General features: G+C 45.7%; 1 protein-coding gene and 1 long non-coding RNA gene across 2 annotated transcripts in view; one reads left to right on the top strand and one right to left on the bottom strand.

The window, feature by feature from the left end:
* LOC102552601 (uncharacterized) overlaps window positions 1-25,325 on the top strand; it is a 48,707-nt gene continuing 23,382 nt past the window's right edge. Inside the window, exon 1 of the long non-coding RNA XR_010052739.1 lies at window positions 1-638. This is a non-coding gene — a long non-coding RNA (uncharacterized LOC102552601). The remainder of the gene's footprint in view (window positions 639-25,325) is intronic.
* Window positions 21,126-23,731, bottom strand: LOC120103572 (60S ribosomal protein L21-like). The gene has a single exon (XM_039113301.2). The coding sequence runs from the start codon at window positions 23,714-23,716 to the stop codon at window positions 23,234-23,236; it is 483 nt and encodes a 160-aa protein (XP_038969229.1). The 5' UTR covers window positions 23,717-23,731; the 3' UTR covers window positions 21,126-23,233.

Genomic DNA, 25,325 nt, shown 5'->3' with positions numbered 1-25,325 from the left:
GGAGTGGGGGGAGAGGATTTAAGGCTGTCAGAAGCACCGACTATAAATTGTCAGACACTTGTCAGTCTCTGCCATTATCATTACCTTACAGGACTTCCAGGTCTACAGGGATGGTCCAGAGGGTGCGGGAGGAAAGGGCCTCAGGTGCGCGACACATCCACTACTTTTTTTTTTAAGGTCAAACTTGTCTTTTCTGGAAACCGAGACAATGCTAGACTTTTCCCCGACCCAAATGTCAGGTCTACTTAAGCTGCCACTGAAAGAAAGGGCTTAGCCCAGCTCGGATTTCTCTCAGCTCCTGCCGAATAAAACCACAGCTAGGAGCCAAGGCTCTGACACTACTTCTTGCCCCAGCATTACAGGCCAGGAGGAGCCTGCGATCTGACATTAACCATTAGGAGTTCCTTAAGCAACAGCAGACTGGGAGAGGGGACTGTCAAGGTTAATAAAGCAAGTTCAAACTCCCCCCCTCGCCCCACCCCCTTTCCGCAGTAAAAGTCAGGGAGGTAGAGAAATATGCTGAGTTGGCTCATCCTCCTCGATACAGAGTAATCACCGTGATGGTGAAAAGCACCCTAACTGGGCGAAACAGATGACCTGTGCTGTCAAGAGGTGGGCTCTGGAGCTGCCGCCACAGAGTGAGTTCGGGTTATGTCACATGTGGGGGAGGGGATCGACTAAGGCTCGGAGACCCGGAGGGTTTTCATTAAGAGGAATGTTCGATTCAATTCTAGTCGCTGAGGACGTGGGACGGAAAAAAAGACATGGGTGTGCTGAGTGGGAAGAACCAGCAGTGAGCACAGAGAGAAAATGCCCCCAAGAGAGTACTTGAAACTGTCCTTCCTCTAAATCAAGACCAGATTACCCAGGGACTGAAAGCTACTCTTAACCGCAGAGAAAGGCTGGGAACTTCCTCTGCGCTCGCTCGCCCTAAGCCCTAACCGCCCGACTCTTATCAAGCCCACTCCATTTCCTCTGCTTTCTAAGGGCTCACTAGCTGCTCCACCCTCCGAGTCACTCAATCCTGCTTAGATAGCAAAATACAAAAGAACTCAGTGCAACTTTACTCTTTCTCCTCGAATATCTCCCACACACACTCAGAATATGCTCTTAGCGTAAAGAATCCAAACCATCGTCCTGACCTCCTCTTCCATGAGGCCTTCCTTGATTTTCCTAGCGCATGCTTCCCTCTCCCAGCCCCTCTTCAATGCTAGGAATTAAATTTAAAGCCTTGTACAGGCTAATCTTGCTTTCTTCTCTCAGGGCCTTTCTCTCCAGCCTCTCCCTCCCTCCCTCCCTCCCTCCCTCCCTCCCTCCCTCCCTCTGTCCCTCTTTCTCTCTTTCTTTCTCTCTCTCTTTCTTTCTTTCTTTCTTTCTTTCTTTCCATCTGCAACTTCTATGTAACACACTAATACAATGGAGCTATACAGATACTTTTCTGTTTCACGTGTTCTGATCTTTCCTTCTCAGGTAGGTTATTAATTCCTTGAGGACACGACCAACACTCAAAGCTGCTCAGAATCAGTTGCCTAGTTCTAGAATTTGGTGATTAGTCTAGCTGCGTGCCTTGTAGCCCCTGGAGTATGTCTATAGCCTGGGAGAATTTAAGGATCCTTAATTTAGATAATTAGATTATTTCATTAATAAATCATTTACTTATTAAAATAATATAATTATAAGAAAATAGACTAATAGAATATTTACTAATAAACACTTAAATAAAGCAATAATTAAAATTTAAATTAAAATAAATTAAGAATTCTTAAAGCACAGCATCAAGCCAGCCTTGTTTGCTATTAGACCTATATAAACCTGTGCCCTGGTTCCCGAAGGCATCCTAATACCTTGAAGACCAACTCCCTAACAGCCCGATGCTAGTCTCTTGTGGTGTTCCATTTAATCTTACCAACACCAATTCAGCTCTGCACCTCACCCTGCAGGTGAGAGGACCCCACCCCCAGCTCCCATCACCCCCAGAGTCGCCCATATGGATTTCAGTGCTTCCCAGACCTCAGCACTGGGCCAACTGGGCTCCACCCAGCACAGTTCATCTCTCACTCTGGCTGGCACTGGGAGCTGGCCGGTTCCTCTGTCTGCCAAGACCTTCTGGGAATGCCTGCCTTGCTCCTCCGGGTTTCTGGCAGTTCTCTGAGTCCTTTCCATTCTGCTGTCCACCTGAGCTTTCGTTCTGAGGTTTTGAAAAATAACTCCTCTTGATGTTAGAGGAAGCAGCAGGCACACATGCCCGTAGTCACGAATGAGCTCATCCGTTCCTTCTAGAATGAATGTTCTTCTGTTTCAGCCATTTAGTATCATTTTCAAGTACTCCCAAAGCTAAGCTTGGAATTTTTTTTTTTTTTTAAATCACAGAGGCTCCTACAGGTCATTCACACAAACCATCTTATTTTGTTCCTACTCTCAACTTTACTTACCCTACAATCATGCTTCTATTTAGAACTTCCTGGCTCTGGGATTTTGCTAATGATGCCTTTGGTGAGGAATTCTCTGTCAGTAAATTGCCATGATGTCTTTATAGGAAGTTTCAGCTTAGTAATCAGATGCCATCGAAATGCACTTATCCGTCGAAAAGCTGAGACAATTCCCTTTCTACACCCAGAAAGACTGAACAAGCGCACCACACACACACACATGCGCGCGCGTGCGCGCGCGCGCGCACACACACACACACACACACACACACACACACACACACACACACACACACACACACGGAGGGTGCACAGTGTGATTAGCTAACTCTGAGCTCTGTCTGGGACAATCAGAATGCCCCCGAGCTGAAATGACAGCGTCATTTTATCGATGCTGAAGTAGGAGGGGTGGTAAGACAAGTCTCTTCAGGCACAGCAGCCATGTGCAGCTTCTTGTGATTCATATTTCCAAAATGATGCATGGGACTAAAAATGCAACGCAGAACCTGTTTGTGTTGCCAAAAAAGAATGTCATGAAGGGCAGTCACCTTAGCTGTGCCTGTCAAGCTCTGGAGGAGGCAGCACTGCAAGCAGTCCCCCTGCATACTACAATACCCACAATTCCAAGTTGCAATGGACACCTGGCTTTTACTACCACAGTGATTTCACGGTACTCTATGTGATGAGGGGCTAAGAAGATCATGTGTCGTAGTCTTGCTATAGTGCTTTAGAGATACAAACAAACTCACATATACTGGCAAGAGTATGGGAAAGATGAGGAGGTCAGGTGGGGGATGTGTAGTTTAGTGGGGTCCAATGTCCCCTCTGCCACAAGGTTCAGGCCTCTCGGGGAGGCAGGATGCAAGAAGTTGACCACGTTTACCCCATGCCACCGCCGCCAGGCAGGTGTCAGGCTGTGGGAAGCTGCTGGACACTGCTCCAGGGGTGGGGAAGCACGGTCTGAGGCGTGGGACACAGCCAGAGCTGGCTTTGGGGTCCCTGGGCCTGCAAGGAGGCCGGGCCAGTCTGGTTCTCAGACTCTTGGGTATCCAGGCGCCGTTAGGATGCTGCACAAGAGCTGAGAATGGGGTGGGGGCCCGCGGGGCTGTGTGTAGCCCTGGCCGAGGGAAGGAGGGGGATGCTCTGGCTGGTCTCGCAGGGATAGTCCTTGGCTTGACCGCTGTCAAGTTTAGTGATGGGCACCTCTGGGAGCGCAGGGAGGTTTTCTTCGGGAGATTAGACCTTGCCTCTGTAGACGAAGGCCTTCTCTGTAGCTCCCCATAGCAGATTACGAAGAAAAGAGGCAGTCCATGGTTTCAAGGCATTTATTGTCATGGCAGAAGGTGGGTGAGTAAAACTGTACCCCACTTCTCAGAGTGGGCCTCAGATTAAATACCTTTTGTAGGGAGGAGTGTCTGGGAAGGAAAATTCATTGGCTAAGCTAATGGAGATCTGTCTTGAGCCTATATGACCATGGCTCACATCCTCTGTAAAGGAACTTGGGGCATTGCCCTTATGTGACTGATGACAACGAATCTATGGAGGGCTGCAGGCTAGTGACCAGCTTGGTTTTTTGGGAGTCAGGCAAAATACCTACCGTCCCTTTCAGGTTCACCGGGGCTTCAAATGTCCTCAACCGGGAACCAGGGTGTCTCTCACTGCCCCACAGGAGTGGGGTGGCTAACTGCAATTAAGAAAATATGAAGGGTTGGGGATTTAGCTCAGTGGTAGAGCGCTTGCCTAGGAAGCGCAAGGCCCTGGGTTCGGTCCCCAACTCCGAAAAAAAGAACCAAAAAAAAAAAGAAAATATGAGACGGCCTTATGGAAGGAAGCCCACTACTCTGTAAGCTGATTTAAAAGCATATTTTTTTAGAAGGAGGCATTTGAGCCTCTTTTACTCTACACGGGTGGTAGATGCTTTTCTCAGATTGTATGGAGGCATGGGGAAATTAAACTAAAATCTTAGTACCGGGTATACGATAACCTCTGAGTCACTGGTTACAGAGACTCCAGAGGTCCCTCAAACAACACAAGCTGTTGCCATTGCTGTGGCTTGCCCACCATAACTAGGCAGTAAGACGCCTTGCTGAAGACACAGCCCACACTGGTTGTAGGACACAGAGAAATCCAGTAAGAAGTGAAATGGAACCTCCCCCCACTGCTGGTTATAGTGCTGAATTCAAGGTACAATTCCTGCTGCTCAGGGAGAAAAGTCACCAGTTGTACCCAGAAGTGGACCCCTGCATGCTGCAATACTGACCTTCCAGGTAAGGTCACAGGTCCAGTACCGCAGGTGGACAGCCACAGAAGTGAACCACTGCTTTCTGGTTGGGTTTAAAGCCAGTTACATGGCCGGAATCCGTGTCTAATGTAAACCTGGTCAAAAGCCATAGATCACAGGCTCCAGGGGCAACTGCTGTGCCTGTTTTGTGAACCCTAAAAGACCACCAAGGAGCCAGGCCCAGCTTGGGCCATACCACCGTCTCTGACACAGTAGGATGAGATCTCAGCAGGACAAGGTTTTATGGGAAAAGGTCAGCAAGGGAGGGAGTTTCTAGCCTGGCACACATCTGATTCGGGGGCCATTACGGAATTTTGTTGCCCTTTAACATAATTGCCTGGTGCTGGGAGCCAAACCATAAACTTAACTTCTGCTTTCCTCCTGATTGGTGGTTGTTAGGAAGTGAAGTGCCAGGGGCGGGCTTGGAACCCGGAAACTAGTGCCAGGCACCAGCTCGTTGGGAAGCGACCTGGAAACTGGTGCTCGTGCCGGCTTGCTTGCTAACTCCAACTCAACTTTAAGTCTGGTGCTCATAAGATGGAGTCTGAACCCGACATCTGGTCTCTCAGAGCCATGTTGTCAGATTACCTTCTAAGTGTTTATGTTTATCCTCGTGGATCTGAGTAACAGCGACTTTTATTCACTCGATGTAACTGATGTCTCTGCAATTTGCTGCTTCTGTCTGCTAACACAGGCCTAGTCCCAGAAGCTTTTAGCCTCCATATGATTTAATCTAGACCTAGAATGTTTTCAGCCTCTGAGACTTGGTGCTGAATGAGCTCATCCCTTTCTGGTCCTTTCTGATGATCCCTGGCTGGCTGATTCAACTCACCATTCTGGCTCAAACTCTTCTCCGAGCTGACTGATTCAATCTGTCTTCTCCCTCGGCCTCTGACTGATTCGCTCTGATGGACCTAATACTAACTTTGGCAATCTGTTCTAATCTTCTGGCGGCTCCTCATTCGCTGGCTCATTCTGTCTTCACCTGTGTCTAGCTTGTCCTCTCTCTGCAACTCGTCTCTCTATAACTGTACCAGTAAAATGGCCCCCTTCTCTCCCTCTACACTGTCCCTTCTTATGTAGCCTCTTCCTCCCCTCTCTTCTCGTCAGAGTTGGGCATATCCTATTCTGTCAAACCTTTCTCTGTTTCATCACTTTGACTGCCACTCAATTAGGCATCACTTGCAAACATGGGTGCATCTTTCTACAAACTAAGTTTACCTCCACTGTTTGAGACTAAAGGCGTGTCCTAAGGGCATGTCTGTACTCCAGACAGAGGGATTAAAGTTGGGTGCTAAGGGCTGAGCCACACCACGACTAGAAACAGTTGTTTTTGTTTGTTTCAGTAAATGACACAATCTCAGGGTTCATAGTGTAATAAACGACCCTGCAACAGATCTGTGTCATTCTCAACCCTGACCAGAGAAACATCTTTTTTGCAGTGGGCAACAGTTAGTATAGAGACTCATAACCGGTCAAGCGCTGAGGATAAGTGGCTGGGAGTGATCAGCTCTAAATGTGGCATCTATACCAATGCCATGGAGTTTAGGGATCATTGCAGAAGACATGGGGAAATGTAAGAACCAGAAGGCATGTAAAGTGCTACAGAATGCTGACTTCTGTGTGTAACATGGCTGCCATGTTTGTGAGCTCACAGCAGCTGCAGTGATCTGCACACAATCAAGCCACTCAGTAAATCCAGCATGGGAGCAGGGCTGGAGGGGTTTACGAGGTAGCTGAAGAGCTATTGGCAATTGGTGGCCACTGGGGGATGGGGAGTCTCAGAAGACCGTGAAGGTGGGAGATGTCTGAGAATCATTGGAGAGGGAATGAATGGATATTATCAAGATATAGTGGTGTGTGTGTGTGTGTGTGTGTGTGTGTGTGTGTGTGTGTGTTAGCTATTTTTCATTGCTATGAGGAAACACCATGATTAGAAGCATCTTAGAGAAGGAAACATTTACTCGGGCTCATAATTCCAGAGGGATAAGATTCTGTCATCACAGGGAGGCTTGGTAGCAAGTGGCAGGCATGGTGGTGGCTCACCTCTTAAACACAAGCAGGAAGCAGAGAAAAAAAAAACAAAAAACCAAAAAACAAAAAACAAAGTGGAAGCTGTCCCACCTAAACCTCCCAGATTGGGTTTGGGACCAAGTGTTTAAATGTCTAAGCCTATCGGGGGCATTTCTCTTTCATACGCCCTACCATGTGTATGATATGTATGAAACCATTGAAGAATGAATAAAAAGTAGTGGTTTTCAAAGCGAATACAAGTGAAAAGGAAAACGGCATTGAGCTACTATGACCAGTCTTGTGTCATACTTAGCTCTACCAACCGATGGGCACCTGCCACGGGCTAAATGCCAGTCTCCCCAAATTCATATGTTGAAATCAAATTCTAAATGTGACCATATTCAGAATTTGGCCTTCTGAAGTGATGTTGATCATAAAGTTGAGGCTGTCCTTCGTGGGATTAATGCCCATCTTGAAAAGACCTAGCAAATCCCACTGCCCTTGGCGCATGTGAAAAGAGTCACCTGTTCTCCCAGGAGCTAGACCCTTGCCAGATGCTGTATTGACTGGCGATTTGATCTTAGATGCCTCAGCCACCAGAACAAAGGAGACAAATTTCTGTTGTTTATAGTGCAGTCCGTAATGCTCTGTTACAGTGTGAGTGGACTAACATTGCCTCCCTTCTGAAATCCAGCACCAGCAGGGAGAGGTGTATTGATTCTCTCTTGGCTCTGACTGGGCAGAAAAGATTTCTCCCCAAATATAAAAGTCCCTGGGGACGCCTCCCTCCTCCACCGCCTCAGGTTTCCATTCTCCTACTGCTCTTGGAGCCCAGGGACTGGGGGGACTACGGGTACTGATCATTTATTCTTCTTATTCGAGACAGGGCTTCTCTGTGCAGCCCTGGCTGTCCTAGAACTTGCTCTATAGACCAGGCTGGCCTCTCACAGAGATCCTCCCGAGTGCTGCGATTAGAGGCATAGACCACCACCACCTGGGTTACGCTGGGCTCTTTTAAAAATCACATAACCATAGGGTGTGCACCGGAAGAAAAAGGGCTACAAGTCAGAAGAGGTGGACTTCATTCTTCTCATCTTAGTTCAGTACTTAACATTAAGGTATCCTAAGCGCTCTTTCTTCAGAACTTAGCCTCCGTGTGTGTGTGTGTGTGGTCATGTGTGAGCATCTGTGAGCATCTCTGAGTATGAAGAACTGGCTTCTTTTGAACATGCTTGCATCCGGGCACCTTTTTCCAACCTTGCTAACAATTCCATGAAGAGCCCCAAGTGAACTATGGATCAGTGGCCGTTTTACACTTTCAATTTATACAAGCAAGAAAAAAGGGGGCACAGCTGGATTTGCTGGAAATTGGCAATCTGGTTTTATTTTGAAACCACGATCGGCAAATTGTACACCGAAGGCTTGGCTTCCAGCAAATGAGTATACATGAAAACAGAAGTGGGTCAGCTCATGTAGTCTCCGTTTCCACAACTCTAACAATGTCGATCAGTAGGTAACAGCTCAGCTGAGAATGCTTGATGCAGACAGGATTCTGGGAGAGGCTGTGATGCCTCGCCTGGCAGCTCAAGAGCCTCTTGCAAGCATTCAGTCAAATACCACCATGGCGTTGGTTGAGAAAACACACATATAAATGAGTTCTCAAATCTGTTAACATGGGGAGACTGGATGGATTTGGACTTGACCTAACCAAGAGGAATTCAACAGAAGAAAGATTCTCCATATCAAAGCTAGAAGAAATGTGACAAGAAATGGGCCAGGCTAGGAGCTAAGAATGGATGCTCCGTGGTGGATCATTTGCCGGGAAGGACACCTTGATGCTAGCATGGAACTGAATTTGGGACAATCTGAAGAAATTTGGACAAAGGTTCCAGAGAGAACACAGCCAAAGAGGTTGACATACATCCCTCCATTTCTATCACTTGGGAGGCAGAGGCAGGAGGCTGCTGGGTTTGAGGCCAGTCTGAGACTGTCTAACACACACACACACACACACACACACACACACAGAGAGAGAGAGAGAGAGAGAGAGAGAGACAGACAGAGACAGAGACAGAGACAGAGACACAGAGAGACAGATAGATAGAGAGACAGAGGGACTGACAAGCAGAAAGGGAAGGAGAGAGAGAGAGAGAGAGAGAGAGAGAGAGAGAGAGAGAGAGAGAGACTGACACACTTTCATTCAGCCTTTGAAAACATGAAGCAGAGTGCTGGGTCTCCGGGTTGCCATGGTTTTTGTGGAAAAACTGTGAGAAAAATACATGGGTGTTATTGAAGGTGCTAAATTCGTGGTAATTTGTTACTCAGCGTGGAACTAGAACCCCCAATTTCTAAATGGCTTCTCCTCCTCCTCCTCCCCCTCCTCCCCCTCCTGCCCTTCTCCTCCTCCTCCCCCTTCTCCTCCTCCTCCCCTCCTCCTCCTCTTCTTCCTCTTCTTCCTCCTCCTCTTCCTCCTTTCCCTCCTCTGTCTCTTCCTCCTTTCTCTGTGCTTGGGGTCCAATACCTCACCACCTTAGGCAAGTACCCTACCACTAAATGACATTCCTACACACCATAAATGTTTTCTTTTCTTTTTTTTTTTTTAAACCTTTGTCTAAAAGACCAAACCATTCTTTAAAGAGAAGTCTGCCCATCGCTGTGGAGCAAACCTACCAGACAGGCCCCTTGCTACTCAAAGGACGGGCCATGGGTCGTCAGCACCCACCGTGCACAGTAAGTCATCAGAAATGGTGGACCTCAGTCTGCATCTGGATGTACTGAAGCAAAGCCTGCACTCCAAGAGAGTTCCTGGTGGCCCGCATTCATGGTAAAGCTCGGGAAGAAAAACCAGTATCTAAGTCACAGCTGAAGCTCTCGGCTCAGCAGAACCCAAGTTTCTGGCCTGGCATCCGAGTTCTATGAGCTGTGTGACTCGAGACAAATTCCTGGGCCTCGCCGAACTTCTACTAAAACACAGCAGGCAACACTAGACCGCACGGGATTGGGGGAGGGGCTCTGCAGAGTAACATGTTAGCTTATCGTTAGCCTAGCCCTGAGTGAAGACTTCACACCATGTGGGTATTACTACCATGAATACTCTGGAACACGTGGGTATTATTGGATTGGGCGATAATAACAAGGTCAATTAAACATCAAAGGAGTAGGTCAGCCACACCAGTTGGGAGCCGGAAGGCTCTAGTCAGCCTCTTCATCTGGGTCCCCACACTGATACTGACTCCTCGAGGACCACAGAAGGTTGTGAACTTAGTGTACCACCCCCCGGAAGCCATCTCTAACAACAGACAGGGTCAGTCACGAATTGCTGTCAGAGGCACCTGTACCTCACACCCCATGTCCCCTGTCAGCATTAACTCTACTGGGCTTGACCCCACTTAGCTAATGAGTTCTGTCCTTCGACCACAGAGAAGACTGTGAAGCTAGGGCGGGTGGCATGTGTCCCTGACCTCCAATGACATCTTCACCATAGAAAAAAAAAAATGAAGGGATAAGCTAGGGGAAGGGGAGCCATGTGGCTGGTTTCACAGAAACTTGAGATCCCATTTTTGTCTCACTTGTTTGATTTGCTTTAATGATGGAGAAGGCAGTGACGTGGGTCTTTGTGTCACCAAGGATGAGAACAGGCCCCGAGGCTGACAATTCCAAATGACTTATGCAATGGCATCTATGATCCCTTCTGGGGAGGCTCAGCTCCCCCTCCTGGCTTTCCTGTTCTCAGCAATGTTCCTGTGGCTTTTTCATCATTGTCTCCCCCCCCCCCCCAACCAGTGCCATCTCTGTGGTTCAATAAAAATGACAAAGATGACGTGGGTAATGACAGCAGTTCTCTTTTACAGACTGTCCCAAAGTGCCAGGCACTGCTTATGCATTATTTACGGTCCTTGTAACAACTCCAGGAAATAGGCATTATTCTCCTTTTTAGTCATGGAAAACTGAGGGCCCAGAGAGGTTAAGTGGTTCACCCAAGCTTACACAACAGATAAAATAGCCTTGGATTCAACCCAAGTCTCCTTAACTCTGAGGCGGTGTTCCTCTTTGTTATCCCCATCATCTTCCCTCATAGTTTTGTTTTGTTTTGTTTTGAAGTAGGCCTCAGAGGCCACTGCCCAGTCAGTCCTTGATTTATCGTCTCCTGCCCTTCCCCCCCAGGACTGCACTACCTCCACCTGTCTGCTCCTGGATACATGTATCACTCACCCTGTTCTGAGGCAGAAATTTCCCAATCTCACTGCCCACAAGACTATCCATGCCGCCTGAGTGATGGTGGCCGCATGTCTTTAATTCCAGCACTGGGGAAGCAGAGGTGGGCTGATCTCTCTGAGTTTGAGGCCAGCCTGGTCTACAGAGTGAGTTCCAGGACAGCCAGGGCTACACAGAGAAATTCTGTCTCAAACAAAACAAAACAAAACAAAAGAGCAACAAAATATCTGTGTCTAACCAATAAGGCATAATAACCTGGAGCTCCCAGAGTCTGAGAATGCCTGCTCTAGTCAGGGTTACACAGGTCGATATTTTGAAAGGAAGATTATTAAGGAATTGCCTAGTGCAGTAAAGGGGGGCTGAGAGGTCCCCTGCAGGCTCACTCCCTGAGATGCGGAAGCATGGCTCAGTTCAAGCCCAAAACTATGCAAAGAAAGGAAAGGGAAAGTGTGACTCTTGGTTTGAAGCCTCAAGTGTAAGTACCTGCAACAGGGTTCTCAAGAATACGCCCAATGCCTGCCAAGCTTGGGTTCTGATGGCCAAGGCAGAGATGAGCAGGTCTCGAGCATCCGGGTAAGGTACCAGCTCACCGTTAGTATTTGCTCTCCGTGTGTCTACCTACACTGTAGGTCCGTCCTCCTCACCTTGACTATTCAAACTCACATGCTAACCTCCTCTGGAGACACCTCTGTGTCTAAACAGAGAGATTCCTGGCTTCCAGATATTTCTTAACCTAGTTATGCGGAACCTAAAATTAACCATCACCAGCAATTGCTGTGCTTGCTGCTATGATGAAATAGTTGGCAGAGGCAGCTAAAGTGGTAAAAGGTGATTTGGGCTCATGGTTTAAAGTAGGGTCTACACGATCCGTCGGGAAGTGCAGCAGAATTCCTGGTGACCTCCTTCTACCCCGCCAACCCTCAAATCTTAAAGGCTGTATGCAGTGGTTCCTAACCTTCCTCATGCAGTCCCCTCATGTTGTGGAGACCCCCAACCATAAAATTATGTTTTTGCTACTATTATGAATTGTAATGCAAATATCCATGTTTTCTGATGGTCTTAGGCCATCTCACCAGCCAGAAGGGTCTGGATGCACAGGTTGGGAACCACTGTTAGAGTCACCTCAAACAGTTGGAGACTATGTGTCAAACATATGAGCTGAGATGTCTGTCTCCTCCCCACTGTGATGTGTGTGTGTGTGTGTGTGTGTGTGTGTGTGTGTGTGTGTGTGTGTGTGTGTGTTGGCTCTCTTTCTAGACCTACCCATCTCACAAAGAGGGTCATATACATCTCCCGCCCTAGCTCATGATTGCAGACCTCCTGATCTTGGTGCCTCTCTGCTCCTTCTGTGCTTTCTTTTTATGCTTCTCTTTCTCTCAAAACTCTGATTGCCCAGACCCATCCCACTGCTCTCAGAATGATGCTTTGACCTGCAATTATAACCACCCCCTCCCCATCTGGCTTCTATGACCCTTCCAATTCCAGCTCTATTTTCCCGCCAAAAACTCTCCCATCTGCTCTTGGTGATTTTCTGCTCTGCCTTAGCTTCTGTTCCGCTCTGCCAAGAATGCTAATTCTCCCATTTCTCTGCAATGGTTCTACATCATCCAAGAGGGGTTTCAAAATGCACCTTCTCTACAGAAATGGCCTCAATCTTTCCAAGTGGACCTCGTGCTTTGTTGTTCTGCTGCTGTGGTACTTTATCCTTGTTTCTCCAGGGACGATCGCTCCACGCACTGCGTCACAGACAAAGAGGTGCACATTTCTCTCTCCTTCCAGAGCTATATGTCTTTTGGGATTTGGATGGTTTCTCCCCCATCCCACCCTCGTTTTGATAATCTTATAGTTCCTGACAAAATGCCTTCCTCTCATCGAGGGCTTGATAGGAATCCACTGATCCATCAGCTGGCTGGGTGACTGGATGGGAGTTGATAGACGCTGAGTTCCTGTGTAGGGTTTGACAGCCCGGGAACCATGGCGAGAGGGAGCCGAATCATTCCGGAGAACAGCTGTCGAAATCACAGCGAGGAAGAATAACTGGAAGGAGTGAGCCACACTAGGGATCTCAGCAGGCTGTTTGTGCGCAAGCCTTAGCAGTAGAATACTGGAAAGCGTAGGTAGCAGATGATCTGACACAATCTCAAAACTAGCTACCACCATAAATACACTCATTGGCTTAAGTACAGGAAGCCGGGGTTTGGCATTTCCAGTGTTCTTTCCCTGTGTATTTTATTTATTTGAATGCCACACAGACTTGCCTATAGGCTATCTGATGGAGACAACACATCAGTTAATGTGCCCTCTTCCAAAATGTCTCTAGCTCAGATTAAGCTGACAAACACAACAACAACAACAACCAACAAAAAACTCAAACAAACAACAACCAAACAAAAAACAACCCAAAACCTAGCAAGCACACAATGGAACACTTTCCCCTCCTAATTCCATCTCCTCTTCTTTCTCTTTTTTTAAAAACCACTGAGTCCAAATTAGTTCCTCATGTGTGCCTGCGTATACATGGGTGTGTGGTCATCCACTGGAACATGGACAGCCTACCAGTGGCCGGATGCTCAAGGAAAAATGACCCAGCAGGCATCAACTGCTAATAGCTCTTCAGCTACAGGTCAGGCCCCATGAGGCCTTACTCTATCCATGCTAGGGTAAGGACTAGTCCGATCTCGTGCAGACAGTCATGGCTGCTGTGAGTTCATGACCTCAGTGTCATGCCAGCCCATAAGATAGCACTTCATAGCCCTCCTCCCCATCTCCTAATTCTTTCTTACATTTTTTTCCTACCCGTCTTCCTTGATATTCCCTCAGCTTTAGGGAAGGGTTGGTTACAGATATCCTATTTAGAGCTGAGACCTCAGTCCCTTGTTCTCAGCATTGATTATGTATGGGTCTCTGCCTTAACTATTACCGATTGTAAAAATCAAGCTTCTCTGCTCAAATTGTAAGTAGCACAAATCTGTAGGCTTAAAAATAAATATTTAGGGGCCAAAGAAGCGGCTCAGCGATTAAGAGCACCTCTTCCTGAGGTCCTGAATTCAATTCCCAGCAATCGCATGGTGGCTCACAACCGTCTGTAATGGGATTCGACGCCCTCTTCTGGTGAGTCTGAAGGCAGCGACAGTGTACTCATGCATAAAATAAATAAACTCTAAAAAAAAAAAACAAAAACCCCTACTTTTTTAGAATAAATAAATAAATAAATAAATAAATAAATAAATATTTAAGGGCATTTTGGCCATTTTCTGATTGTTGTTATTGTTTCTTTGCTTGCTTGCTTTGTTAATTTGACCCAAGTTAGAGTTGTCTGGGGAGAAGGAACTTTAACTGAGAAAATGCCTCTATCATATTACCTGTATGCAAATTCATAGGACATTTTTTTTCGTTTTTTGTTGTTGTTGTTGTTTTGTTTTGTTTTGTTTTTTCCGGAGCTGGGGACCGAACCCAGGACCTTGGGCTTGCTAGGCAAGCGCTCTACCACTGAGCTAAATCCCCAAACTTATTGTAAACTAATATTTGATGTGGGAGATGCCAGTCTGCTGGTGCTGGTGCTACTCAGGAGCAGCTGGAAGGAGGCTTAGCCACCCATGCGAGTGTTACCCCACAGCTTCTGTTTGAATTCCTGCCTCTGAGTTCTTCCCTTGATTCCTTGCCGTTGCTTCCCTTGGTGAGCAAGCATGACTTGGGAGTTTTAAGATAAAATAAACCCCTTCGTCCCTAAGTTGCTTTGGGGCATAGTGTTTTATCACAGCGATAGAAACCCTAACTAAGAGAGCGTCGTGACCATCCAGCAAAACAATGGTACTGCGTCACCTCTACATCTATGGTCTTGGTTTTGGTCAAGCTTACAGGAATGGGTAGCAACTTCCTTCTGTGGCACAGGGCTCAAAACCTATTAGAAAGTGATTGGATACTCCCAAATCGTTGGCGCCAATGGCCTTCTCCAGGTCTCTGCTGTGTCAGCTCCAGTGCTGCCCTCATCCTGGGGAAAGCCTCCTGGATTTGGAAGGCGTCTGCCAGTTATTAAGGTGATTGCTTTTTTCTCTTCTTCTACTGGAGCCCTGTGGCTTTCTCTTTGTTTTCCCATTTACCTTTTGTCTGTATGTATTAACAGCGCAAAATAATTGTTTTTATCATGACATTTCTACACATGTATATATTTTGATTGTATTCACCCTCTCATTACCCTTCCCCACTCTACCCTGCCTCCTGCTGATCCCCTTTCTATTCCTAAATCTTCCCCCTTTTACATCATCTCAGTTTTTTTTTTTTTTGTTTTTAAATCTGGGTTCCACCTCAAGGGAAGATAATGTGTTATTTGCCTTTTTAAGACTGGTTTATTTTGCTTAACGTGATTTATCTCTAGTTCTACATATTTCCCTGCAAATGACATTTTTTAAAAAAAATTATTTACAGTTGAATAAAACTCTCCCATAGTCCTTTCTCAAAGGCGGGTAAACATATATTTACCAGAAGTGTCTAGAATAACCCATGTGTTTAGTTATTTCAGATATTACTATGACAAAGTACGTGACCAAAGCAACTTAGAGGAGAAAGGGTTTATTCTGGCAGATAGTTCCAAAAGGGATGCAATCCACCATGGCAGGAATGAGGTAGTGAAGGGAGCACAAACCCAGCGGTTCATGCTGCATCAGCAGTCAGGAAAACAAGAGAACAAGAAGCAGGGCTGAGCTGTAAAGCCCCAGGGCAAACTCCAGTGACACACTTCCTCCATTGAGCCTGCCAGCTTCTGCAGTTTTTGAACCTTCTCAACCACCATCAGCCAAGTGTTCCACAACACCATGTTTGTGACTCACTGGTCCTGTCAGCCTGGGGCTGCCTAATTCAGGCAGCTGGGATGGGAATGGGACTCCACCTTGGATTTGTGGCAGAACCCCTTTATGTGGATCTGTCTGGACTCATAGGAAACAGTGTATGGAGTCAATGTCTGCTCAGGACTGGGTTTTGATGCCTTACCATTTGAGACAAGCAGTAAACAGTAGAAAGCATGAAATCCCAAAGTCTCAGTGCCACAGCTCTTGCAATCCCCCGTTGGCCTGAGTGGCTCTTGTGCCAATCTACTGCTTGGTCAGTAGAGCTTACTGAACACATGCCTGTTAGGTAGTATTTCAAAGATAGAGAAATAAAAGAAGGCAATCAATGAAGTGAGATAAAAGTAAACAAACAAACAAACAAATGGAACATGTGTTCAGCAGGTCTCCTGTTTTGAAGGCAGTGTTCATCATACCGAGGTGCAGAACCAACTTGAGTTCCTTCCTTCTTGTTCTCTTACTCAACTCTCAATTTCCTTATCGCTACCTTTCTCCTTTCTTATTCCTTTCCCTTTTCTGAGTTCAAGAAAGCCATGCAATAGAAATTAAGTATGTAGTGTCTGAGGACTGTGGCAAAGCTCTGTGGTAGAGCATGTGCTTAGCATACCTAAGACTCAACCCCAAGTGCTAATAAATGAACAAACAAATAAGTGCATACATACATGAATACGTAAATAAGAAAACACGGCAGAATGTAGAATCTAGAACTGGATTTCTTGTCTGGGAATTCTTACTTGGAGCCACAGCGGTGACTTTTAAACCATTGCTTCATTTTTTTCTAAAAGCTTCTATCTCTCACCACTCAATCACAGGAACCATAATGTCTGTTTTCCTGAGAGTTTTAAAGTAATGTGGGTCTACACCAATAACAGCTGCCTGTGTAATGTGTGTGTGTGTGTGTGTGTGTGTGCACATTCTACTATGTGTGGGGTGTCTCTATCAATTGCTCTCCACTCATCAATCAAGACAGGGTTTCTTGCTGTACTCACAGCTTGCAGATTCTTAGAGAGTCTATATCCATTCTGTCCTGAGAATCCCATCTTTGCCTGCCAAAATGATGGTTGGCAACTTTTACAAGTAGCAGCCATGTTTGTCTGATTTTCAAGCGGGTTCTGGGAATCCAAAGTCCATGCTCATGGGGCAAGCACTTTATACCTACAGCCATCTCCCCAGTCCTACGTTTTCTTCTCTATTCATTCTCTTTTAATGGAACCACACCTTCATCCTCCTCTGTCCTGCCGTATTCCAGAGTTAGAGATGCTAGGGAAAAAGCGGAATGGAAGTATGTGGATTCAACGTTTTACTGAGGAATGGAATAGAACCATTTTAGTTTCTCTGCTTCTCTTCGTTTTAATTAAAGTATTTAAAGGATGCTATATGAATAGAATTAAGGCAGAGATGGAAATGCACAAAACCAGTTGAGAGGCACACATATGTGGGACATATGCAGGAAAAATGAATGTTCTGTTCTGGGTAAAGAAACTCTCAGCTATTTCTAACTTCGTCTTGGCCTGGTGTGTTCAGTTAGTTAGTGTAGTTTCTGGTGAGATCAAGACTATGGCTTCAGTTCCAGAATGTGGCAACCCTGCTTTCATTGTAGAGCTAGAGCTGCTCTCTTGACCCTAGCCAGCCACCTGTAAGTGCCTCAGGTTATGAACTAGAAGAACTTGAAGCAGACCAAACCTACCACCTTTGGAGGGAACAGCACAACAGGAAATATATGCTATTTTATGGATGAGTGTCAGCCATGTTATTTGATTTGAAGAACACATAGCCTATGGTGATAACTATGTTCATCAACTTGATTGGACTTGGAATTATCTAGGATACTCACCTCTTGATGTATCTATGAGGACATTTTTGGGAGGATTACCTGAGAAGAAAAGACTTACCTTGAATATAGGTGTGGTGGTTTGAATATGTTTGGCCCCAGGAATGGCTCTATTAGAAGGTGTGGCCTTATTGGAGGAAGTGCACCCCTGGGGGGGTGGGCTTCGAGAGAGCTTTCTCCTAGCTGCCTGGAAATTAGTTTTCTCCTGTTTGCCTTTGGAAGAAGACATAGAACACTCAGGTCCTTCTCTAGAACCATGTCTGCCTGGATGCTACCATGCTTCTGCCTTGATGATAGTGGATTGAACCTGTAAGTCAGCCCCAATTAAATGTTTTCCTTTATAAGAGTTGCCTTGGTCATGCTGTCGCTTCACAACAATAAAACCCCTAACTATGATAATAGGTGATGTCATCTTTGGAGTTAGGGGCCCAGACAGTTGGGATGATGTCAGATGAACACTGATATTATTCATACTCTCTGCATTCCACTTAGCCTCAAGGACCAAGCCACTGGCCGCCATGCCATCCTAGCCATAGTGAACTGTAGTCCTTTCAATGAGGAGTCACAGAAACCTCTCACTCCCTTAAGTTTCCTTCTGTTAGGTATGTACTCAGTGAGGAAAGGCCCAAGACAGTATAGTAACCAGTCTTCTTTCTTCCACCCTTCTAACCCCTAACAGTAAATAGGAGAGAAAAACAAGATAGAATGGAAAGGGTCATTATCATTAGACTATTTCCTGTTGATTGGGGCCTCTTGTTCCTTGGGACGAGTTTGATGTTTACTCTCAGGATATCTAATTTCTTCTTCTTTCTCCTTTACCCATGACTACTTATCAAACCATGACCAACAGCAACCAACCAACAACCCACATGCCTCTCAGGGCCTAGCATTTATAAACTCTGAACCTCAGCTGGCAAAACCGTGGCCTTGCCAGAGCGTGAGACAAATCATAGCCAGCTGCTGTGACAATTTGAAGCAGCCCCACATTCCACACCTGGGATTAAAATAAAAATGTATTCTTATAATATTTCTGTGTTTTTCAAAGAAACCAAAACTCAAAAATTCTCACTACACACCATTGCAGAATTAAAGAAAACCAGTGGGTAAATAATAGACTCTACAACACTTGACAAACTGTCAAAAGATTGGTACACTTTCTGTCCTGTGTATGTATATAGGGGCCATTGGGATTCAAGGGCAGAACCTTGTATGTGGTAGACCAGTACTCTATCACAGAGCTACATCTTGAACTCTGTTCCTGTCTTTCATGTCTCAGTTCTGCCTAGAGTCCAGGTGAAAAATGTCCTCTATCTACATGGATTAGAACAATAGCCAGCAATGCTTCATACAGGAACTTCCTCATGCCTGCTGTTTCTCCTCTTCCCAGCATAGCTTCTCTCTAATAGCAATTAGCAGCTACGCAACTATCAAGTAGCCAGTGATTGGGAATCAGAGACTGACTGTGTTACACCACAACCCTGGTCTTTCAAATTCTAAAATAGAGGGTTGAGATTGGAGGGAAGCCGTATTTCTAACACAGATGGAAAGAAGACATTCTCCACATGCTCTCGAGAAGAATATGGATAGAATAATGTGGGAGTCCTATTGGTTTACATATGCATTTCACAGCAAGCCAATGCCTTCAGTGATCAAGGTGAGCTTTTCCAGATTTGTACAAAAAAATCTTTATCTTTTGGGACTTCATGACCCTCAAAAATAAGCTAAGTCAGGCATAGTAGGATGTGCCTGAAATCTCAGCACTTGGGAGGTAGAGGCAGGAGGATCAAGGGTTTAAGGCCAGCTTCATCTTCACAGTTGGTCAAACCCAGCCTGGGTTACATTAAGATCTTAGCTCAAAAACAAAACCAGGGGCTGGGGCGATGGCTCAGAACAAGTGGAGGAACTGAGTTCCAATCTGCAGCATCTTTGTGGAGAGTCAGCTGTGCCTATGCGTGCCTGCAATACACAGCATTGGAGAGACAGAGATAAGCAGAGCCCTGGGGCTTGCTGGACAGCTCTCTAGACAATTGTAATCTCTAGGTTCAGTGAGTCTCTGTCACAAGAAAAGAACTACGCAGAAGTTGTTGAGGAAAAAACCAACTTCAACCTCAGACCTGTCTATACACCCATATATGGGAGCAAGCAAATGTACACACACACACACACACACACACACACACACACACACACACACAGACTCATTTTGCTTAGCATACAGTCTTCAAGGTTTAGCCTTAGTAGAGCATGCTATAGGTTTTTCCTACATTTAAATCAGAGTAATTTTCCATTATATGTATAGACCTCATTTGGGTTGCTTCAACCTCTTGGTATTTGTACTACTTTGAGCATGGCTGTGAAAACTTCTCGTTTCTCTTTGATCATTGGTAATATGCAAGCTTTTCCAAAGGGACTGATGGCCATGTTGACATTTTTTAATCTAGAATGTTCCTTTTTGCAGAGTGTGTCATGGCACCTTCTAACTTAGTAGTCCTGGCCACAGAAGGTACATAGAGCCCTTCCTTAAACCAACCACCCGTGTCAGCACCATTGATTTTGATTTCTTCTGGGGGTTGAAATGGTACCCAGGCATCCTTTCCTTAAACTAGCAGCCCTGGGTGCAGACTTGGAGAGTGTCTCTATCCATTTATCTTGTGTAACTTGCCTTCGAGTATTCTTTCCTCTCTTAGCTTCTTGGTCTCTTGTCTAGAGAAAACTGAGTCCAGCTTGCAGCACTTGTGAAGCTGACAAGCATAAGTAACAGTTGAAATCCTACTTTGGATCCTACTTGGCTTGGGTCTATACAATCATCTTTTAGTAATAATGCACTTGGCAGAGACCCCTTACCTATGTGTGTTGTGTACATATCATCTTTAAACAATGTGCTCAGTAACACAAGACACACATAGATACTCACACTAAGACACACACACACACACCCCTTTCTCAATAGACACACACACTCCTCTTTAAATAGACACACACACACCTCTCTAAATACACACACACACACACACACACACACACACACACACACACACACTCCTCTCTAAATAACGGAGGAATTTTTTCCTCCCCAGTGACAGTTTAACTCTGACAGATCCTATACAATCTTACTTGTTTCACGTCTGGGTAGAAAGATGGAAAGGCATAGCTACCTTGAACTGCTTTGAGATGGATGCATGAGCAATAAGACAAGACTTTATTATTTAGTGAACTTTTAGGGAGAAGTCCCTATGTATCATCTTATACCTAAATGCATGTTACAGGAAGGGACATGTAGAGAAATGATTGCATGGCCTATCAGAGAGAATAGAGAGCCACCCAAACTATTCCTATCCTTAGACCTCAAAAAGAGGCCCAGACAGGAACCTGAGGGCCTTGGTGTATGCCATTCACATGCTCACTACTCCCTTGTAGCTTTATTCTGGCGTGTGTGTGTGTGTGTGTGTGTGTGTGTGTGTGTGTGTGTGCACGCGCGCGCACTCACATCAATATATATTTTCCGTGTTACTTCACAGTCTAAGTGGCTTTTATTCCACTATTGAATACAACATTGAGAATGTGGATGTACTCAGTCCAAATAGTGACCCCAACTACTGGTAGCATCTAGGTCTGCTCACTGCTGGCTAGTCAGCCAACCGCAGGAGGAGCCCCTGAATGAGGTTGAGGGGACAAATGGATACTGCCGGAAGTCATATCTCAGTGACTCTCAGGTTGAAAGGGGTTGAGTGTTTCTTTTTTCCTTTCCTGTATTTTTAAGATGGTCCCACTTTGCAGCTCCAGCTGACCTCAGAGTTGCGATTCCCTTGCGTCATCTCCCAGGTAAGTGCCCACATGCCAGGATGGCAAAGGCTGTTTTTCTTGTCCCACTGGAAAATGCCAGGCTGAACATCTATTCGTGTTTAGGGCTGTCTTCCAAGCTTCTTCCTTGCTCTGCTCTCTGAGATGGTACATGTGATGAAGATGGCCGCTTATAGATCCATAGGCAGACTGTATGTACAGCTGACCAGAGACACTGCTGGCATGAAGTGAGGAAGAAGACCAGGTGGGTGAGCAGCACTGGGCTTCATCCTTTAACCTTCAACTTAAACGTCAGTTCCATGAGCCTTCCATCTAAATCGAGTCACCCGTGACACACTTTCTTGGAACTATAGACCTTTCCAAGTAGAACTAATGAAAACTTGGCTAGTAATCAATGTCTCCTTTCTAATAGACTCTTTACTCTTAGCCTTGAGGGAGTCTCGTGGTTTTATTTCTACCTTCCCAGCTATGCTTCTCGGCATTATTTCACTGGCTTCTCATCCTACCTCTAGGTCCCTAAGTGTTACCCACCCCTTTTCAATCTTGGACTTTTCTCTCTGTGCCCTGTTTCTTGGGGTCTCATTCGGGTTCAGACCTCGAAATACCACCTCTATTCTCGTGGCTTTCCAGTCCACACCTCTGAACCCCACCCCACCTATGCCACAGTCTGATAGACCGTCCACAGTATTAGTTCAGGCTACTACAGGCCCAGCCCAGTTCATTCTGCCTCTGGAACCGGCTCCTTTATTCTTCAACGGCAGTGACATCTCCCCCATCGCTCAGATAAAATCTTGATGGCATCTGTGATGATCCTTCCCCCCCTCGTTCATTTTTAATTTATTGGCAAGGCCTGTCCACTCCACTTTCAAAACATAGCCATAATTCGCCCACTTCTTACCGCTCCATTTGCTTGCGCCACCGTCACATTTTGCCTGAGTTATTGTGGCAGCCTTCTCCTTGAAACTTGACTTCTGCCCCTCATTTCTGGAAGTGAGTGTGATGGGTTGAATACATGGGACAGATTATTCGATTCCTTACTTAAGGCCCCTCTGTGTTCTCCTTTTACAGCCCCAGAAGAGCCAGTTCTCTCCCCCTTACCCTTCCTCCCCCCCCCCCGAATCTGAATCTGAATCATCCAACCTTGGTTACACATTCCCTCCATGCTGGGAGTACTGGTGGGTTTCCACTGACTGCCTTCTTTTCCTGGATGTTTTTGATAGCCACAGGGCTGAAGGAGTCCCTTTCTTCAGGCTTTTACTTGTAAGAGTAACTGCTTCTGGGAGATAGGAGTTCTTGCCTATAGTCCCAGCACTAGGGAGCAGGAAGCAGGAAGACCCTGAATCCAGGCCTGCCTGGGTTCCACAGCAAGATCCTGTCTTAACAAGCAAATAAAAACAGCAAAGCAAAAAAGGCTACAACAAGAAAAAACACGAACAGCAACAAAACAAGCAAAGCAGCAATAGCAACAACAAAACCAGCCCTCCATCTCGAGAGAGGCTTTCGGGCCTTCCTATCCAAAATAAACCATCCTTGTACCATTTTCAATCTCCTTTTAATTTCTACTTTTATTTGTGCATATGTGTGAGTGCCTGCATGCATACATGTTCACAACATGTACCTTGTATCTGGGGAGGCCAGAAAAAGATGTCAGGTTCCCTGGAACTAGAGGTAGAGGCAGTTGTTAGTCACTGTTGGGTGCTGGGAACTGAACCTGGGTCCCATGGAAGGGCAGCAGGTGCTCTTAACAGCTGTGCCCTCTTTTCAGTCCCTAGAATAACTTTTTTTTTTTTGCAGTCCAGGTCCCTTATTTCCTTTTTGTCCATTAGGCCATGAATTCGTATGGCATGGGCTCCAGCAGCTCAGGCTCCTTCCCGTTAGTCCTCACAAATTGGGCTTCTCTGGGTGATGCAGACTGGCGCTTCAACTGAACCCAGGTGCCCTTCTCTTTGGCTTCCTTCTTGTTCTGATCGTTCTCCTTCACCCGCTTCAGGAAGCTGTCTCTGCTCTTTGAGTGCTTGATGTGCTCAATCCACACATTGATCCTCTTGGCCAGAATCTTGCCTTTAACTTGCTTGTTCACAATGATGCCCACGGCATGCTGGGTGACATTGTAGACTCTTCCGGTTTTGCCATGGTAACACTTATGGGGCATTCCTTTTTGAACAGTGCCCATTCCTTTGATGTCTACAATATCACCCTTCTTGTAGGTTCGCATGTATGTGGCCAAAGGAACTACTCCATGTTTCCTAAAAGGCCTAGAGAACATATACCGAGTACCTCTCCTCTTTCCTTTAGTGTTTGTCATTTTGGCGAGTTACTGGAAGATGGCTGCCCCGGCCTAAAATAACCTTTTTAATTTAGTGTTCTCCCCTCAGGATTTGTGAGTATCTACAATGTGGTTTACATATTCATCTGTCTTTCATAAATCTTCTATAATATGGTTTTTTGAAGTTTTTAATATGTTACCCCAATACCTCTAATATGTCTTATCACATGGTTAGCTTTTAATATTAATATTTATTGAATGATGACTATATGAATTCTTGTGACCAACTGATCAATGTTTCAGATTACCTACGTGAGCTCCACAAGAAGACCGAATATCAAGCCTTATTCATTCTAGTGTTCCTAGATTTGAGCCAAGGTCCCAGTGGGTCCCAGAGAATCAGGAAGTGGTGTATTTTTAACTAAACAATTGGAAATCATTGGCAGAAGGAATTGATTGGAAAGGAGCAAGATTACACACAGATTTATGGTTACAACACCGTGTAAACAGCCCTTGCATTGGCCTTAGTGTCATATAGGATTTTACTGAAAAGTCATTCTTCATAGACCCTCAGAGTCCGTCGAGTTGAAAGACACACAGTAAAGTGTACATGGACCAATGTGAAACTAAGCTTAGTTTGGCTTCTAAAGTCAACATGGATGGTGATACTTATGTATAGAAAAAGAGTCACTGGAACCCTTTGTATCACCCACATGGCATAGATCACACCGATTTATGCATTCCGTGCCATCTCAGTAAATTCAGCACAGCCAGCTCTCCCTCTAAACTTTAACAGATGGCCCAGGCTGTTTCTTTGGTTGAGAACCAGATGAAGTCATTGGCTTGAATTTAAGGGCCATATTGTAGGAATGGGGTGGGGGGTTACAGCTACATGTATATATTCATCTGGATTTTCTTTTGCTGAGCATATAGTTGAGTTGAAACAACTTAAATGTTTCTGTACTGTAACTCTATTATACCATGTGGTATAATGATTGTTGTCAGGTCCCCTTCATATTTGTCATGGATGCAAGGCCTCAGCAGGGGAGGGAGGTAGAAAACAAGCCTTTTGGAGCCATTGACGCAGTTGGTATGACAACTAGCAGAAAGGTAACCATAATGATTCCACAAATTAAAGACAAAAACAGTCTCAATTGTACACAGGTTGTAAATTCCAGTAAAAGAAAATGCGCACAGTGCCAGCTCTATGCTGAATGCTAGGTTCTGTGTGTGTGTTTGTGTGTGTGTGTGTGTGTGTGTGTGTGTGTGTGTGTCTGTGTGTTCTTTTTGGAGTAATTCATGGCAACCCTTTGAAGAGAGTGTCAGAATCCCAGCCATCCTGTGGTGATTCTTTGCAACATCCAGGCAGGCACATAGGTTTGGCCCATTGCCTGAACACACTGAGTCACAATACAAAGACACTCTGAGCCCAGTGTCTAATAGGACGCCCTTCTCTTCTTCCCTAGAAGTGTCTTTCAATCCATACAAGTCTGCTTTGCTGGGATGCTGGAGACCTCTTCGTCTGCTCCACGAAGATAACTAGTGCCTTAATCTAGAACACACACACACACACACACACACGCACACACACACACACACACACACACACACACACACAAAGAGCAAAGCAACTTGAGCCCTGAGTTCT

The sequence above is a fragment of the Rattus norvegicus genome, chromosome 6 (assembly GCF_036323735.1).
Source record: "Rattus norvegicus strain BN/NHsdMcwi chromosome 6, GRCr8, whole genome shotgun sequence".
Lineage (NCBI taxonomy): Eukaryota > Metazoa > Chordata > Mammalia > Rodentia > Muridae > Rattus > Rattus norvegicus.
Note: the sequence above shows the minus strand (reverse complement) of the source record. Positions and strands in the feature narration are given on the sequence as shown.

What these genes read in the sequence shown, in the direction of transcription:
- LOC120103572 (XM_039113301.2), bottom strand. Translation starts at nt 23,716, where the DNA reads ATGACAAACACTAAAGGAAAGAGGAGAGGTACTCGGTATATGTTCTCT.